General features: G+C 42.5%; 1 protein-coding gene across 6 annotated transcripts in view; it reads right to left on the reverse strand.

Annotated features, from left to right (window-relative positions):
• Window positions 1-329: 329 nt before the first annotated feature.
• Window positions 330-19,300, reverse strand: part of sns (sticks and stones) — a 59,118-nt gene continuing 40,147 nt past the window's right edge. For 2 of the 6 annotated variants that reach the window (XM_017250572.3, XM_017250569.3), the window contains 4 exons: window positions 15,955-16,109; window positions 14,557-14,668; window positions 9,685-9,866; window positions 337-4,713 (listed from right to left, as the gene is read on the reverse strand). In XM_017250572.3, coding sequence (XP_017106061.2) covers window positions 4,075-4,713; window positions 9,685-9,866; window positions 14,557-14,668; window positions 15,955-16,109 — 1,088 coding nt within the window. In that variant the 3' untranslated portion in view covers window positions 337-4,074. Of the gene's footprint in view, window positions 4,714-9,684; window positions 9,867-14,556; window positions 14,669-15,954; window positions 16,110-19,300 lie in introns of all 6 variants that reach the window. The other 4 variants (XM_070278528.1, XM_070278527.1, XM_070278526.1 and 1 more) reach the window with 4 other exon arrangements.

The following is a 19,300-nucleotide window of genomic DNA, read 5'->3' on the forward strand; positions in this document are numbered from 1 at the left end:
CCTGCTCTGGGTCCTGGTCGTGGCCCTATGCTGGAGTACGCACAGCGCACACATGTCCATGCCCGGCAAAGCGTTCAATGGGCCGTATACGTAATTTGAAGAATATTCTTCGCCCCTTGGCCCCTCGGTCCGGCCCCTGCCACGCCGAGATGCTGTTAAAATTAATGCCAGCTCGTAAGTTTTACAAGGAATTCAATTTTTTGCACCACACCACCAGGCAAGACGGATAGTGGATCTCGTTCCTGGGAAAGTTTTTGGCTCGCATCCGGGGTGTAGAGTGGGCGAATGTGAAATGCTGGAAATGGCACCCAGAAAAGTATCCTCTTTTGTTTGAGTCCTGCCGTCGAAAATTGATTCGAAAGTTTTGCCATTAAATTGTCTTTTGTGCCGTAATCGGTTGGCCCTTTGTTCGGCAATGGAAATGCATTTTGGATTTTTGGTATTCATCGTTTTTTTTACGTTTTTATTATTCATTTGTTAACAGATCGTTTTTAAAAATGCAGTAGGTTTAATATGCATTAATTTTCTTTTTTTTCAATATTTTTTTATTTTTATTTTATTTCTTTTATACAATTTTTCTGAGTGGCGGCTTATGCTTTGATTTATGAACTATGCTTTTTTTTTTTTAATTTTTATATATTATTTTATCTTGTTTTTTGTTTTTGCTTCTTTGAATGAACTTACGCCTTTTTAATTATTGTTTTCCTCTCGACTACTGTACAAATGCTTCTCAACCAGTTTCAGTTAATTACATGTATTAGATATACGCATACAGACTACATAAAATATATATTCAAATAACTCAATAATTGTCGTAAAAACATTCACATACTGTGGTAAATAATCCGCTTTATACACACATACACACTTTTCTAGTGTTTAGAATTAGTTCTCTGTTTTATTTACTTATGTATGTAGCTGCATTTAAGTTTCGATTTGAATTAACATTTAACATTAGCCTAGGTTCAGTATTCAAGTCTTGTGTGTCATCGCCTTCAGCTGCAGCTGCAATTATTCTACGTTTAATATCGAGTGAGAGGATTTCGAAAATCATACACAGATTCAGTTAGAAATAGAAATACATAATCGCACAATTAACAACAATTAATTGTAAGTACATACAGTACAGCGAGAGTGAAACAAGCACACACACTCACACTGAGAGAAAAAATAGTCTAGACTCTAGAATCAAGTTATCGGCTCTTTGTTTAACAAATATCTCTTTGGCAAAAATACAAAATTGAACAACTTGATTTCGTTTCTATTCGATTCGATTCGTTAATTGTTTTAAACATAATTATCTACAATAAGTCTTATTTACTTTCCCCCGACAAGTGTGCTTAAATTTAACTTATATACCATACATATATTTAATTTAATTTATATATTATAAGTACGTATTCGGATAAAATCAATGCAACAAACAATCGTCAAGCTGGGGAAGACATACAAGATTTGTGTGAGATGGGGCTTCTTAAATGTGGATTCAGTTACAAGATACATATCGATTTCGAATTCGATTTCGTTTGAGTATTAAGTTCGAGTGCAATCAAATAGTTATCCCTAAGAAAAACAGCGAGTTAGTTATTCCTAAGTATATGTCCTCCTTAGTGCTCCTCAGGATGGGGGACAGGATTCTAAGAGTTACGAGACGCGAAAATGTATGCTACGATTACACCTATGAATTGCAATGACTCTGTCGTTAGTCTGTCTGTGTGTTTGTGTCTCTGTATCGATATACCTGCATTTGTCCTTTTTTTTGTTTGTTAATATTTAGTTAATAATCCTTACTGCTGCTTCTGCGTCTCTGTGGTATTGTACAACTTTGAATGGTTTGGCTTGCTGATTGAATTCGAAATTTGTTTTGGCTTAGCTACTTAGGCTACGGATCCAGCTTAATGCTAATTATTAATGCAGTTTTGGCAGCACTACTCGTTGAGTGGTTAGTACAAGCTATACATTCACATATCTGTTATACATAATAGGGCCCCAGAGTCCCCCTACGCCCTCTGTCATTTGATAGGTGGGTGGCATGGCGGAATCCAGCAACAGGCTCATCTGCAAAATAATTCCCCTTGTTTTCCTGCTCATTTAACCTTTATCTGGCCACTGCAATCGTCATTATTCAATGGCGGAAATCCATGTGTGGCAAGCACACACACCCAAACCGAGACCCACACAGACACAGATACAAAGTTGCCTCATCTTCGTTCTTAATTCCATTCTCGGTTCTCAGCTTTCGGAGCATTTTTCTTCATTTCCCACTCGCTTTTCCTTTTCGCCTTTGTCTTTGTCTACGCGTGCGTTAATTTCAAAGATAATTTCACTTTTAATTACACACTGAAGAGGATTCACGTCAGTGTTTGTTTTACCGCCGCCCCTCCTTGCCATTCTACAGATCCCATTCCATCCACAATATCTATTCCCGAAATCAGGGCATTTATTCACATGCGATAATCCTGTTGCAGGATGAAAGGATGAGAGAGGCAAGTGCAGCTGCGATTGTCTGCACTCTCCAGATGCAGCAATTACAGACGAATGAATATTAAAATCCACACATTCCGCTACGCTCCGAGATGCTGCTGGCAATTATGCACGATGCTCGATGCTCGAGGATCCCCGGCAACTTGACTACAAAGTCAAAGCACAAGATACGGATGCAAGGACGTAAGGATGCGGTGGGCGAGAAAGAGGGCGGCGTGTGTTTAACGCTTTCCCCACCAAAAACATTTGAGCCCTTGGAGTGGTCCTAGAGATTCCGGGACTGCTTTGCTTTTTGGGGTACTTCTGGGATGGGTGAGGAAGGATAATGGCTTAGCAGCCGACCGACCAGACCAGGATTGGCATGTCACGCTCGCTGAGCTGCGACGAGTGGCAAATGAAAACTGTTTATGTGCGGCAATGCCACTCGAGCTGTGCCCGATGAATGGCAGCTGGAGCGCAGATAGAGCCAACTTCTGTACATAATGTGAGCGAGGGCGTGGCAGCGCATTTGAAGCATTTGAATTCGAAGGATTTGTCTCGAGGAGCACCCACTGTACAAAAGCTTTGAGGGAACTATCGATTGCCGAAATGGTAAGCATTGCAATTGATTTTATGGGCAAAAATACACTCCTTTTTTTTATCAGAAACTGTTGAATTTTGAAAATAATTTAATAAAAAGATTCACTTTTGAAAAGTTTATCAAATGGCACGATAGAAAAACCTCCAAAGGAGTCTGCAGTTTTTAAAGACCTTCCCTTCTTGCAATCCCTTTCATTGAAAATTAAAAAGCAATAAGAACCTCCTCCAAGGTAGTCTACTTTTATAGAATATTTCCCAAGTCGGATTTTCCTGGCAGCCATTAAAAGGGGAATTGGTCCAAATCTAGCTCCTCAATCTTAGAGTTTGGGGGTGCGTTGGAGCAGCTAGCGGCTGTCAACCTTCAACTTCCGACCATGGTCACTGGCGGCGGCGTCCAGGGCAATCACGTGCCCACTCGACTTGAGCCAGAGCACGCCCCAGGGAGCTGTCAAACGGCTTTGGACCGTTTCGCGTTTTTCGCTCCCCAACCCCCCATTTCATCTTAAAGAAATTTCAAATTATTTCGGCCTGCCTTTTACGCCACGCCGCCGGAACGTTTCTGGTGCCTGTTCTGGCCCTGTTTCTTGTACTCCTCTCGGCCATCTTGGCCCCGGCTAATTAGTGGAACTCTCGACGAAATTATGCTCACTCCCCCGCGACACCACCCATCCTTATCTAAATAAACACCCACACTCGGGGGTGTGGGCTATACAGAAAGAATTTGGTAAAAATTTACATAAACTAATTCGCTGGCTGATTTGAATAAGGTAATGGCCAATGGACAGTCGGACGGGGAACGGGGGACGGGGGACCCTGGTTACCGAATAGAAAGCTCCTAAACTAGCTACGTCCTGGCGAGCAGGTTGTTGGATACTGGATACAGATACGAGTATGTAGGATAGGATAGTGACGTTGTTGAGATGCTTCTCAGAACCGGGGCTCCGTGTTGGATTTCATGGTGGCGGTGGTGGTGTTGATGTTGCCTCCGAAAGCCCCAGTTCCCGCCTACAGCTATACAAGGTGTCCATCCGCATCCGTGTAGGCCACCGGGATGCCGCCGGCTTGACTAACGGCTGCGAAGCTGCTCATGCCCGCCGCCGTAGGATCGAAGGCACCGCTGGTAGTCATCAGGAGATTGTTGCCCAGTCCGGTGCCCGCCGGCGGCAGGTTCAGGATCTGCAGGCTTCCCATGCCCGCCGATACAGGCACGCCTACGCCCACAAGGCTGGCGTTAAGCAGTTGCTGTTGCTGCTGCTGCTTATTGCGATTGGGGTCCTTGAGGATGCCGTGTGGCTGGCGGGGTAGCGTGCCGGCGGTTGCCGTCGGGAGGCTACCGTTTAGGGTGGTGCTGGTGGTGAGCGTGGAGGCGCTCAGATTGACAGGATGCAGATCATGCAGCACCTGCAGTGGACTGCCCACCGCCGACGTGTGGTGGGTTACGTCAGGTGGCGGAACGCCCACCACCCCGCGCAGGATGCCACGTCGCAGGGTGCCCGAGCCACCTGGTACCCCCGAGGCAGCTGATCCGTTGGCGATGAGCGTGGCTCCGCCATTGCTGGCCAGTAACGCCGCCTGCGAAGTCACTGTAATGGGCTGTAGATGGGCCATGGGCATTGGTTGGGCGGTGAAGTCCAGGGCTGCCGGGTATTCCTGGAATAAAATGTTTATAAATTAGTTTGGAATTAGTTTGGATTCATTATAGATAAACCATTAAACTTTAAAACTAGTAGAGCCCCCAGTTGTACAACCAATTTGGTTTTCCAAGAGAAGAACCTTCCAGTTGACATCCAAAGCCATGTCACATAATTCGGGAATCTAACCAAAAATCATTACCACGAAGCGATTTTTGGTTCCCACCAAGGATTTAGTTACCATAGGCTTAGCATAGTCAGTTGGTCCGGAATCCGGATCATGGCGAGTGGACATAGCCCCTCTGTTGGTTCGGCGCAAAAGTTTTCCCATTAAACTGTCGCCCGAGATATGAAACAATGAAAAGCGCAAACAAAAGTTGTCTCTAAGCCGACTGAGGCTCAAAATACTATAGACCTGGACCTCTTTCCTCCCGTATTTGGTATCCTTTGGCTACTTGCTCGTGAAGAGGCGGCATTAAAGCAAAGATTGGCACTAACGATGCCATAATTATGACAGTTCTCTCTCGCTCTGTCAGAGAGCACAAAGGCGAATTTCGCCTGAAAAGTCCTGCAATACAACTTCTTGACAAGTTCCTGCCAACTGAGGACGAAGAAAGAGAAACGTGAATTTCAACAGAAAATAAAATGTAGACTCGTACAGCCTGCGAGTGGATTTCTAGTTCAATTGACATGACACTTTGTGCCAGTTGAGGAACTGTTCCGCATGCCAGCGGTCCGATGTCCATGTCCAGGTCCAAGTTTGCTGCACGTACAACTTTCAAGTTGCAAACTTGGATCGTGCACCTAATTGGAATATTAAGGGGAGCATCCCCCAATGTCTCCCCCCTAAAAAGAGCGAAAAGAATCGAGTGGCCTTAGAATTGTAGAATTGTGTCTCGCTCTCCTAGGGGCTTAAGGACATTGCTGGAAACACATTAGGACGCAACACTCAACACTGATTAACAAAACAGGAAATGGAGGAGGAGGGTCTGCAAGGCAGCGGCAATTGGTAGTCAGTCGTCTTAAGTAGTCCAGGGCGGACATTTTGTATCAGTTTACAAAGTTAAATTGTCTCTAACGAAAACTTCGTGGCCCAAAGACCAGGGCCCAGAGCCGAGGGCCCAGAGCTCAGGGCTTAGCCAAGATGAGCCAGGAGATGGTGGCGTTGGTAGTTACAACAATTTGTTGCACGCAGCAAATTCCGTAAAGGGTTTCGTTGTTGGCCCTGTAAACTTTTGGCCACTTAAAGGCTTTTGTATGCCGCGTTCGCTAATTTTCTTGGCGCGTTTGGCCGCAGCTCATTATAATTGTTGTTGTTTTTGGTTTTAGCCGAAGTTGCGGCTGGAACTTCATTCTGTGTAAATAGAATAACCAATTGGCATTCGGATATGCCCACCTCCCTCAACCCTCAACACTCGACACTCTACACTGGCCATAAAAATGAAACTTTCCACATTAAGGCCAACCAAGCGGCGCCGTCGGGCCAACAAAGTCTATGAAAAATTCTGCGGAGCTGGAGTGAAAATTAAATTATGGCTGCGAGTGGATCCCGTTATTTATTTAATCGGCATCAGCTGCTAAGATGCTCCCTCTTTTTCTTAATTTTATTTTTGTCTCTTTCTTTTTGGATTTTTTTTTGTTTTTGATGCCGCCCATGAATTTTAAAACAAAACACTCGAGTATCTCGCTTTGATGACAGATACAGCGCTACAGCGAGTGCGTAAAGTATCTGACGGATGCCTGACTTTGCCACACCCCCTTTGCCATTGGAAAGTCCTTTGGTCCTTTGCCCCGGCTACAGTCCCCTGCCTCCGGCACCCCCTGGCAGCTGACAGTTGAACATTCAGACAATGGCAAGAGTTCGCCCGCACGAAAACTAATTGAATTTAAAACTGTGCGGAACTCAAGTTAACAAAGTGAACCGTAGTTAAGTTGTCCGGTTGAAGTCAAGTTCTCCATGCTTCTCTGGATCCTGGATCCTGGCTGCTCCTGGCCCACCCCACCCATATGCACGTAGTCCACATAGGGATTCCCGACTGCGTGTGTCCGGCATTCAGCATTTAACTTATCAACGCCAGCGCCAACGCCAGCCAAATGAAACTCGAGCATTTTTCGGGGCTGACATGGGTGTGGAGAGGAGGAGGAGGAGTCGGCCAGGGGTATTCTGGCCCAGTTGGGCAGTTGGAAGCCAACCAAAGTTGGCAATAAAATACAAATTGCCGCTTAAATAGTTACAAGCTGGTTGGACAAAAACACCGCAACGGATGGATGAGTGGGTGGACTCGCCTAGTTCTGGCTTCGGTTCAGGGTGTGGCCACAACTTGTTTTAAATTGCATTTACTTCGGGCCACTTTGCGTGCCAGCCGGAACGGATATGGCAAAAGGATACGGGCCTGGAGGCCCTGACCCTTGGACATCCTGTTGCTGTTGCGGATGGGTCTAATAGAATAAAGTTTGCCGAATCAATCAGTTAATAAGACAAGTTTGCTTGCATATTTCAAGGCTATTTTTGAAGTATTTTCCTGCTGACAAAATAATTGTATAAATTGTTAATAAATTCCAAAGAAGTATCCTCTTTTTTTGGCCAATAAATCCAAATCGAATGGATCCTGGCCATTTATTTCCTCTCATAAATGAAGATTCCGATGAAACATAAATTGATTAAGGAGCTGCTCAATCACTTTTCAGCGCTTTGTGATAAACTGGATTTGCGATAAACCGAATCGAATCCGTTTCTATTGCCAGATTCAGTTGTGATGGCCAATTACAGGGCCACTCCAGTGGCGGTGGCATTCAGTAAGTGGCCCCCTTCTGCAGTGCCAGGGGCGGAGGTATCTGATGTGCAAAACGATGCTCTTACTTTGTTATAAGTCCATTTTTCTTTTGTTTTATTTCATTCAGTGTGTTTTGTTTTGTGTGTGATTGTTTTTTTGTTTATTGTCTTGTATACTATATTTTTTTTGTTTTGTCAAGTTTTCCAATTGAAATTTAATTTGATTTACTGTTATAAATTGTCCTTATTCATTTACTGTCCGCCAGGCCACGTCCAGGGGCCCAGAGTGCGAGGAAACCGAGACAGATGCTCTTCGAAAAGTAATTTAGTGCCGGCCAAATGTTTTCGGGAAGCCACAGCGAAGGGACTTGAGCTGGTCTGGTCTGTCCTGCGTCTCCTGTCTTGTCTCCCCCTAGTCTCCCAGTCATTTCCCCCACACACTTTCTGTATATTTTGTAATTTTTCTAATGATGTTTATCAAATAATTCAATTTGGCTTCCGCACAAAGCATTTCTTATGTGAAATGGCAAAAGGCCCGCACAAAGCGGAAGGGGTGGGCGTTCGGTTCCATGTGGACTGGCAAGTCCAAACATTTGCCCACTCACACATCCATATAAATTTATACATATATATACATCTACACATATATATATGGGATGTCATTGTTGACCAACTAAACCGAAATTGAATTTTTCTCCCTCGTTGACTAAAAACCGCAAACAAAAGGTTTAGTCCCATGTTGGGGCAATGGCAAAGAACGATGACGGAGCACTGCCCGCTGGACATTGGATACTGGGCATACTGGGGAGTTTCCTCCATGCCACATCATTTAACTGTGCTCTGCTCCTTGTGGGACTCGGTCTCGGACTGGGATTGGGACTGGGACACAATTGAATAACTTAACAAATCGTATAAGGCCCATAAACATGCTCCACTGCTAAGCATAAATATTATTATATTAGCTGCTGTTGGTCCCCGTGCTGATGGCAACTGCAGCCAGATGGTGTACCCTTGCAGGATTTCCTTCTGGTCACTGCAGTTTCCCCCTTGACTTCCATCCTCATCTAATTTATACAATTATTGAGCTTCAGCCAAGTTGATGCGATGGCACATAAATGCCCCGGCATTGCCATAGGAAAGCTGGCAACGAAACGGGCTAACTGTCATCCCCACATCGGGTGTCATCTTATGCTGTCGCATTTGCACCCCTTTAGTGCCAGGAGTCATCAAGTCCGAAGGGGCGATATTCCATAAAAAGGAGCGAAGGAAACATAAATTCCGAAAATTGATTTCCCCATGTTTATTGTGAAATTTGCGGAATTTATATTGGCAGCCAATGCGACAGCCAACGGATATGCTTTTCGATGTGGACGTGTATATAGTATGTTGTGTGTGGCATGTGTGCGCGTGGAATGGTCATTACATACATGCCACTTGTCCTTGACTAGACGCTGATGTTGCGGTGTTTCCCTTTTGCTTTTCCCGTAATGGAATGAGTGGGTGAGCCCGAAAATTTCGGGGCCACAACTTTGCCAGGGAATTCCACACTTTATGAGTGATGCGAGCCAAAAAAAAAAAAAATAAACTTTGTCGCATCTGCGAAAAGAGCTTGTCGTAAAAGAAGCCGCTCCTTGTTGTTCGGCATACACTGCGTATGCTTGATATTAAATTGTTGTCTTGGGAAAATATTGTGTTGACTTTCCGGATGGTGCACAAAAAGCGAATGCAGCGCATCCTCCTCCTCCACTATGGCCAGGAGCTTACTTATAATGCTTTTAAGTTTGTCATTTGTCAGTACAGTGTTGCAAAGCTGGGCGCGGATTATAAAAGTCGATGGGAAAAAGTATCTGAAAGAGAACCCGCCCCCCAATACCTACTACTCTACTCTACTCTGATCGACCCATGTACATATTTATGGACCCCTCGCATGCCAGCTGGCTGGCTCACTGGCTCATTGGCTGACTGGCAGATGCAAAACGCCAAGAGCATCCTCCATAAAACTTTGGTTAATTGAGCGAAATAATCCCGGGGAGGCAGTGGCAGCAGCAGCGGATCAAAAAGAAGGTAACTGCAGATGCGGGCAATTAAGCTTCCGATGCAGCACAGCTGCTGCTTTTCGTTAAGCTTGGTTCTTGGCCAAATCCTACCCGGTAATCCCGCCCGGCAATCCCCCTGCCCAATATGGATATCCTTGTGGAGTTCATTGATCTTACTCACCATTGGCGGATAGGACAAGTATCTGTCGCTGTTCATGTTGTAGTAGGAGCCATCTGGCGGTGGCGCCGGAGATGGGGACGGAATATAGACGCCCTTGTTGATTAGCATCTGATCGTCCCGGGTCATTTGGATGGTGGCACCACCGTTGTTGTGCCTCGGGTGTGGCAGTGTGCAGGCGTTCACTGAAAGAGAAAACAGTATCATGTTAATGCAAGTGCTCAAGTCAAAAGTGGGCTCGATTTTATAAACTATTCCTCTTCTATTTTTTTTGTGGCCATAAAATCAACTTTAGCCTGCTCTGGGTTGATTTTAATGGCCTACTCCTCTATTTTTGTTGGGTGGCAATACGTGCTGCGTTGTACTGATTATTTTCCTATATTTCTCCCAATGGCCATAAGCTTTGATTGCGGCCATAAGCGGAGCACGCTGTCGGCCTGGCCAGCCGCAAATGTCGAAGAGCAGAACGCATTCAATTTCAAGACTTAAACTGCAAACGACAGGCTTTATGTCCAAAGGAGTTGCACATTTATATAGCATACACATGACCAGGGAACGACGTTGCATGCAACAATTTGCTGCTCGGTTCTGGCTGATTTCATGTGCAAGCGCTTGGAAAGCTAAAGAAAACGATGGCCATTAATTGCAACGGGTGGCATTCCATGGCTGATAAGGCTCGCCAATAAATATGCAAATGTCAATGGAGTCTTCGGTCAGGATATGGAGAATGCCACAATGCCGGTATGCTTGGATGCCTGGATGGCAGGATGCCTGGCAGAATGTATGGCAGAATGGTAATGCCACCACCTGCTCGAGGCGTGACAAATTGGCCCGATCCGCTGCCATTCTGACACGTTTCGTGCCGCAAACATCATGAAAATTCAGCCAGAGTTCGCCTGTCAACTGCAGAGGCGTGAAACCCGCAAACGTAACAAATTCGTAATTTTGTAAAATAGACTTTGACACACGAACACACATCAGCCGGGTGCTATGAGGTCTTTCAGGGGGTGGGGTAAGGATGAGCGTGGGTGGTGCGTTTTTCTGAGCCCCCGCAAGTAGGCAACAATAATTTCGTTGGCAAAGTTCCGAATTTGTGGCTCCCTGACAGCGACAAATCGAACGAGGGACCATGTTCATCTTGTGGCTTCTTATACCCTGTACTCCCGTGGGTCCTTGGCTGTATTGGTTTCATTACGAAGTAATGCTATCAAATGCTATCAGAGTTTGTCAAGTTGTAGTATTTTAAAATGGGAAAGACTCTCCTTAAAATATAATACTTTTATTTAGATTTATTAAAGGCAAGCCCCTCTTGTTCAGAATTTCCCCCTTGTTTTCCTTGGTAAACATATGTGGGCAGTGGGTGGGTGCTTTTCTCAAAAGACAGTCACTCATGAATTATTGATTTTTCGATCAGCGCGCTTTGTTGTGCCGGAAAATGCGAAAACCTAAAGGAAACCCTGAATCTTTGTTTTCAGTTTTTTCGGGGTTCCTGGAAAATGCATAATTGTTGTTGTTGTGTGGGTCAGGAATCCTGTGGCAGGACCAATAGCTTAAAGCTTCCAGCTCACAGCTCCCAGTTCATCTGATATTAATAACATTGGGCCGAATTTGAGTAGAGTTGAGATAAGAATTATTTTTTGGGTGAAAAATTGCGTCCTGGCTGACAAACGAAAAAGGGCTTTTGGACTCGTTCAAGGTCGAACTTGTTGCTGTTGGCCTGCCGCTGGCTGTGGCACGATCCAAAGTTTTTACTGCTCATTAACATGACGCCGTGCTGAAAAGTGTCTCATTAAAAAGTGACTCTCCTCCCGCATCTCGCTCTGTAACTGCATAAATGCCAAATGAAATTGCAACCACCTGAGGGGACCCAGCATTCAGGTGGGAGGGTGGCAGTTGTGTGTGGGAGTCATCTGCTTTTTCGTCAATGGCTCAGACACGCCCTGTAGTGTGTTGCTTGGCCACAATTTATATTCAAGAAAAAAACCCAAAAAAAAATTGAAAAAAAAACCTAAAAAACAAAGTACTGATAAAAAAATGTGACGCCGACTAACAAAAACAATTTCCGCTTGCCCCCGCCTGTCAAGGAACTCATGTGCATACTGCTCCGCCACGCTGCCCTCTCTCGCTTTCGGTTTGCATCTGTAGAACGCTTTCCCCGCCCCATTGCTTTTCCGCCCGCTTGGAACAACAGCCTTGGGCTCGCTTGTTTGAGATTCAGCTTCCGGCAAGCATTTTAATTTTTTGTGCCACGTGGGGGATTCCTTTGCACTTGCCTCTCTCGCTCTCTGGGTCTTCCATCTTCTTGCTTTCTTTTTAGCTTTCTTCTTTTCTTTCTTTCTTTTTTTTCCTCACTGGTTCGTTGCTTTTGTCTTTGTTGTTTTTCTCCCTTGGCGTGTTTTCTTTTCAGCTCGTTCTGCTATGCTCTTGTTGTTGTTTCGGCCATAAAGAAAATGGTGGTACACTCACACAGACACACCCACAACAAACACACACACACACAATGATGTGTAAAGAACATACATACACCACCATACATAATTATGCGTGTCGCCACAGAAAACTTTTGGTGGCAGTGAGGTGGCAGTTGCACAAGAAAAAATTAACTTGACAAATTTACATAAAATTTATTTTTGAATTTTTTTAGAAAAAGAACATAACATTTTGAAGAATAAAATAAAATATAATAGGTTTAATTTTAAGGCTTGGTTTTACTCTATAAGGTGTAGGGAATAAGAGTATTTGAAAAATATTAAGTATACGCAGCGTAAGCACTCTCTAATCAAAAATTCCCCACACATACTTATAAACTTTCTTTCAAAACTAAACCATTATGGCATTTTTATTGTGCAGCTATGTGGGTGGCAGGACTTTGTCTTCGGTTTATCTATTGTGAATGGTGAAATTGCCAACAAAATTTATTTGCGGCAGGGAGTGAGGTGAGGTAAGGAGAGTGGAGCTTTCCAAATTTTCATGTCGTTGACATAAGGTAATTGTATTTTTTATGCCACTTCCTTGGCAGCTATTCGGGCTCTCGCCTCCGGGCGATAAGTTCTGCAGCTAATGTATTTTTATTATTTTTACGCTTTTGCATTTAAAATGCATTTTCCCGGTTTTTGTTCTATTCTAGCCACCGGGATGGCTTTGGGTGGCTTGGGTGGCTTTGGGTGGTTTGTTATTATAGAACTGTTGTTGTTCCAGCGCAGTCGATGCTTTGATAGACAGCAGCAGCAGCGGTGTCTTCGCCATCCCTTTATCCTTTGTCTGTTCTGGAGTCCTTGTTATACCCTTGCAGAGGGTATTATAATTTTGGTCAAAAGTGTGCAACGCAGTGAAGGAGACATCTCCGACCCTATAAAGTATATATATTCTTGATCAGGATCACCTCCTGAGTTGATATGAGCATGTCCGTCTGTCCGTCTGTCCGTCTGTCCGTCTGTCTGTCCGTCTGTCTGTTTCTACGCGAACTAGTCTCTCAGTTTTAAAGCTATCGTCTTGAAACTTTGCACACACCCTTCTTTCCTTTGCACGCAGTATATAAGTCGGAACGGCCCGGATCGGACGACTATATCCTATAGCTGCCATATAACTGATTGATCGGAAATGGTATAACTTTGGTGTTTTTAGAGTTAGAGAGTTCAAATTTGACATGTGAGCTATTTTTGGCAAAACATTACGTCATGCCAAATTTCATAAGGATCGGCCGACTATATCCTATAGCTGCCATATAACTGAACGATCGGAAATGACCCAACTTTCGTGTTTTTGAAGATAGAAAGCTGGAACTTAGTACAGATTTAATTCTTGGTCAGTTGATCCAACCTACCAAATTTCATTAGGATCGGCCGACTATATCCCATAGCTGCCATATAACTGAACGATCGGAAATGGTATTTGGTAGAAATATCAACTTTCGTATTTTTGAAGATAGAAGTTTGGGACTTTTTTTAGATTTTGTATTGTAATAAATTGGATTATATATTCCTATTCCCATAAGGATCGGCCAACTATATCCGATGTTTGCGATATATATCCGGTTTTAACTGCAAGGGTATATAAACTTCGGCTCCGCCCGAAGTTAGCTTTCCTTTCTTGTCTTTGGTTATTATTCTTCCATTTCCATTTTTGCTTGCCTTAAATTCAACATTCTCAGGCTTGAATTTTCTTTGCCTTTATTTTTTTTATTCTTTTTAAATTAGCGCTAGCTATATATATAAATTAGCGCTAGCTGAGCTATATATATTTTATATATACGTACATATATGTATATCCACACATCAATTGAAAATCAAGACTGACAAAAACTTTGCTGCTCAATTACAATTAAGATGGAGATGTTGTGCTGGAATTGAATTTTCAGCTTGCACGCCTCCCCATCTCTACCTACATCCTTCGTCCTCTTACTCTAAGCTTCTATCTGTTTCGCTTTCTGTATTCCGTATATTTATTTCTTCCTCAGCCACTTCCCTTTCAGCTTTTTGCGATTTTCGTTTCCCTTTTTTCACCATTTGCTTTGATTGCGTTGCAATCATGGCATAAAAATCAAACCAAAAAAAATCCAAAAAAAAAACCATTGCAACCGTCAAGGACTTGCCATGAGGCTGAAGAGTGGGGCTGGGATGTCCTGTCAGCGCGTGAGAACGCCGAAATTTGTTTTGACCAAAAGTTAATTATCTAAAACGTACAGTTTGTTTTTTCAATTTAATTGAAAAAAATCAGATATAATGTGACTGTTGGAATCAAAACAATCAAAGTATATAATAAGGACCCGCTTTAAACCCAACCCAGCTATTTGGTTTTCTCATGTGGTTTTCTGGCCTGCAATGGCCACTTCTTTCTTAATTAATTATTTAAAAAAAATAAATAATAAAAACTTACCAATATTATTTGGATATATGACTGGCAAGGTGCCATCCTTCTGATATCTGGGTGGTGGCATATCCGCTCCCTCAACCAGATACGTGGATGCCGCTTTTTTGCGCGCCTCGTCCTGAAAAAAGAAGGGGAGAATGGGTGAGTCAAGAATGCAGATGGGAACGTGGATGGGTATATATCAATTTATATTCTCATTCCCATTTGAGTAATGCCTCGTAATTACTCCACACTTTGCTTTTTGGCATACTTTGGCAAAAGGCGTTGAAAGTCGTTGGCGCGTAATTGACAGCCACAATGACAGCGGCGACACACGGACAGCAAGGACACCAGCATCCGCACCAGGCAGACGGAACAAAAAAGCAAGGACACCAAGGACAGCAAGGACGCCAAGGACAATATGCGGATCGGATCGGGGACTGATTTATAACACGCGCGGTCGCAGTTTACGCACTTTACATACTTTACTTCCCTCAGTTTCAACTTCAGAAGCTGCGGGTTAGGCAGTTGCTGCGGTTTTCCTGCCGCTGCAAGATTACGGCGATAATAAATGATTTTAATAATTTGAAACGATTTGTTTGAAGCAGCTTCCCAAGTCTGTCCCACGCCCACGCCTACTTCGTCTGCTTAGTCCTGCGCCGCCTTGTACCGCCCTGTCCCGCCCTTTATCCCGCTGTCTTATTCTCCATTTTCCGAACCCCTCGCGAGCTCATCATTATCATCATCAGCGTCGCGTAATTAATCACGACGTCTTAGCGACGACGTCGGCATGCCGCTTCCGTTTCCGCTTCGCTGCTCTCACTCGGGACTTGGTCCTTGGTCTTTGGACCTGGTCTTCATCTTCGTCTTGGTCTTGGTCTGGTCTCAGTCTGGCACTTCCTGCTTTTCGTCTTCTGGTAGCTCTCATTTCGAGCATTGGTAATAATTGAAAACCCAGAGCCGCAGGCCAAAGGGACGGGCGTCTGCTGTTGACCACAATCAACTTTTGGAGTCTGCCTCCCAGAAAGTTCAGTTTTCCAGCCATAAAGTAACTGGCACATTTTCATCCTTAATTTTTAGAGATCATCTTTGACTTCAAAACGATTTCTTCGATAGGAAACAGTTTCTGGCAAAAAAAAAGTGGCAAAAAAATTAAGGATTCTTCGTTCTTTCCTTTTTAAAATGCCAAGTGACGCCCCTGTGCCTGCAGGACATCTATTTAGCAATGAAAATGCCTAAAATGCCAGACGATTTCCTGCCCCAGCTCCCTTTGTGTCCGTTTTTTCTTCATTTTTGTGCCCATTCAGAAATTGCATATTCATGCACAGAACCCCCCTCGAAAGAAAAGAGTTCTTCCAAAAAAAAAAGTAAAGCTAAAAAATAGTTTGGTATATATGCAGAGATGGCAATGGTATATATACTTACAATATATTCCGGTTGGCTGTTGCCCTCATTGGAGTAGGATTCGCTCTTCTCCGATACGCTGGACAACGTCTCGCCGGTAACTGTGTCATTATACGAACTGGGCGCGTACATCTCGATGGTTGCCGTTTTTGCCGGTTGATTTGTAGTTTCCGCCACTGTATTCCGTCGGCGGTAAAAAAAATAGAAAAGGACGAAAAAAAATTTCGACGCCAGGTATGCGCACAAATATTGAAAAGGTGTAATTGGCAGTGACATCCCGAAAATTGATGATTCGCAACGGTGCCAGGTGGGTTGACGTGGTTTTTGGGGATGGTGCAGTGCGGCAGTTGGGCAGCAGGACGATGGTGTTGTAGTTCCAGGCAATGCAAATCAAATGCAAATAGCCAAGATTGTCAAAGTGCCAGACAAAAGGAGGCGTATTGTGTTTGAGAGGGCGATGCGGTGATGGAACGGTGTGGCAGGTCCAAGGGTCAGAGGCATCGGGTTAATTATTCACATTTGTCGCAGCATTCGTTGATGTGCATTTCGATGCCGGGTGCAGGGTCGATGGCAAAGTATGGGGGTCAGTAGTAAATACAAATGAGTTGACATTCCAATAAAAGTAAAAATCCAATTAAATGATTTATGACACATTTTTCCATAAAAGTTAACATGTTGCAGGCAAGAGTCCATTATTGTGGCATGTAAAGAAAAACGTTATTATAGAGGATGTTTTTTTTAAAGACATTTTAGGATCCGTATCAGAATCAGGATAGTTGCTGCTGCTGTTGTTGCTGTAGATGTTGCCCAAATAGAATTTTACTATTCCTCCATCAAAAATTCATAACCATTTTGAAAATAATAAAAATATATATATTATTTTTTATCTTGAAATAAAATCACCTTTTCTATTTGCCATTGCTGCTGGCTTTGTTGTGCTCCGACTTTTTTCCGGTGCTGGCACAACAAAATTTACAACGATTACGAGTCAGCAGAAAGCCAAAAAGCCATAGACACGTGTGGTGCCACTACCCCCAGCCCTGGCCCCCGGCCACCCCCTGTGTGTTGCCAATAGGTAAATGGTAAATGGACATTGCCCTGCTACTCAGCTGCTATCGGCCATCATTGCCATCATCATGGACCCGGAGCTATGCAAAGATATTATGGCCAAACGGTTTCTTAATAATACATTTCCAAAGGTCCAGGTCCTGGGCCCCGGCTCTGGCCGAGCAGAAGGACTATGGCCATATAGGATATATAGTCCCGGATATGTCGATGTAGGGGACGTGTGGCACGTCCGCCGGTTACGTGACATGCGGGGACTATTAGTCGATAAAATTGCTGTATTCTGTTAATTTGCACAAAGCACATTGAATGTTTGGGAGTTATCAAAATTACTTTATACGTAATACGTTTGTAAGCCTGTGCCTTGTTTGTCGATATATGTTTAATGAATATTTAACAAATTGCAACTGAATTCGTACGAAAATTGCTTTGTTCTGTCTCCATATCGTGTGTGTGTATTTTTGTTTCAATGTTTTAATGTTTGTGTGTTTGAGTGAGGTTGCTGCCTCAATTTGCATTTTTTATGATTTACCATAGCTCGCCCTGGTTGTATTTTAATTCATTAAACATATGTACAATTGGAAATCTATACACAGGCTGGGTGTGCATTCGTAGGGAAAAAATTAAAAATTGAAAATGCATTTAATTGTCGAGTCGGCTGCGTTCGCAGATCGCTTCAGAGATCCTGTTCCTGGTCTGCTGATGACAGCGGTCCATATAAATATATATGCATCTACGTATACTGTATATGCTATAAAAACCTTTTCCCACACCCACACAGAGACACACAGAAGCACGGCATTGGCATAAGTGATTTTATGGCTTAGTGAGTTAAAAACATTTTTTGGCATTTGGCATTTGGCACTTGTTTTATTTATGACGACAAACGAGTGCAAATAGGAGCCAGTTCTGGCCAAGGGTGTGTGCTCAGTGGCGTTTAAAATAATAGACATGGCTTTAATCAATTAAGGCAATTAAAAACAAAACCGCTTACCTACACACAACTTTTCTCCTATCATGAATGTATTTATCAAAAACAAGAGCTTAGAGTTTGGGTTAAAAGGGTCTATCCGACCTGGGTCTTCCCTCTTTTTTTTTTACTACTCTGCCTAAATCAATCCGAAAAATTTGATTAAAAATTTATATATTTATATGAGTTGTGAGCCTGCTTCTAGGCAGAACCCAGATTAGGTTTGGTTCAGCTTGAATATTTAATGTCTTAGAAAAAGATTAGTTTAAATATTTTTTTCTTGTGCTTTCATTGTGAAACTATACCTGGACTTCGTTATGTGTAGTTGGGGTTTAATTCAGAAAAAATAATGGACTTTTAAATTTTAAATTGTTAATGAATAAAAATTTAAATTAACTAGAAAGGAAATCTTACTTCGGGAGGAGCCAAAGGTGATATACTCTTGCAGCTAAGTGGCAGAGTATGTTATAAGATATCATGTTATATAGCCATCAGATGGGCTATATACTGCAAATATCAGATAAAAACATTTTTTGTAACATGAAAAAATATTAAAAAAAAAAAATTACAACAAAAAAAATTACAACAAAAAAAATTACAACAAAAAAAATTACAACAAAAAAAATTACAACAAAAAAAAATTACAACAAAAAAAATTACAACAAAAAAAATTACAACAAAAAACAATTACAACAACAAAAAATTACAACAAAAAATTACAACAACAAAAAATTACAACAACAAAAAATTACAACAACAAAAAATTACAACAAAAAAAAATTACAACAAAAAATTACAACAAAAAATTACAACAAAAAAATTACAACAACAAAAAGTACTACAACAATAACAAATATTACAACAACAACAAGAATTACTAGAACAAGAAGAAAAATTACAACTATAACAAAAATAGCCCGGCTATATTTCGGGTTTTCGGGCTTGCTTAAGTGCAACCTATGAGAATCGAGGAGGAGGGCGCTATTTTTTAATTAATTATTAAATTTAATTATTTAAAAGTTTTAATGAATAAATACTAAATTAAAGCATCTACAAAAATGATATCATACGCAAAAAAACGGTAAAATTTTACTCTTCATAACCATTGGACTTCGAGGCGCGCTTAAAAGTAGGCAATGAAAATATTCAAGCATCAAGAATATATAAAATTTCTTAGATGTTTCTTTACTGCGTTGCTCAACCAGAAGTCTATTACACTCAATATGTGATTGAATCATCAACTAAACTATTAAATCTTTTGACTATAAAATATTTACCTAAAGACAAAACTGTTTTCCTTTTTTAAATAAAAAACTATATCTTTTTTTTTGA

This window comes from Drosophila bipectinata, chromosome 2R (assembly GCF_030179905.1).
Source record: "Drosophila bipectinata strain 14024-0381.07 chromosome 2R, DbipHiC1v2, whole genome shotgun sequence".
NCBI classification, from domain to species: domain Eukaryota; kingdom Metazoa; phylum Arthropoda; class Insecta; order Diptera; family Drosophilidae; genus Drosophila; species Drosophila bipectinata.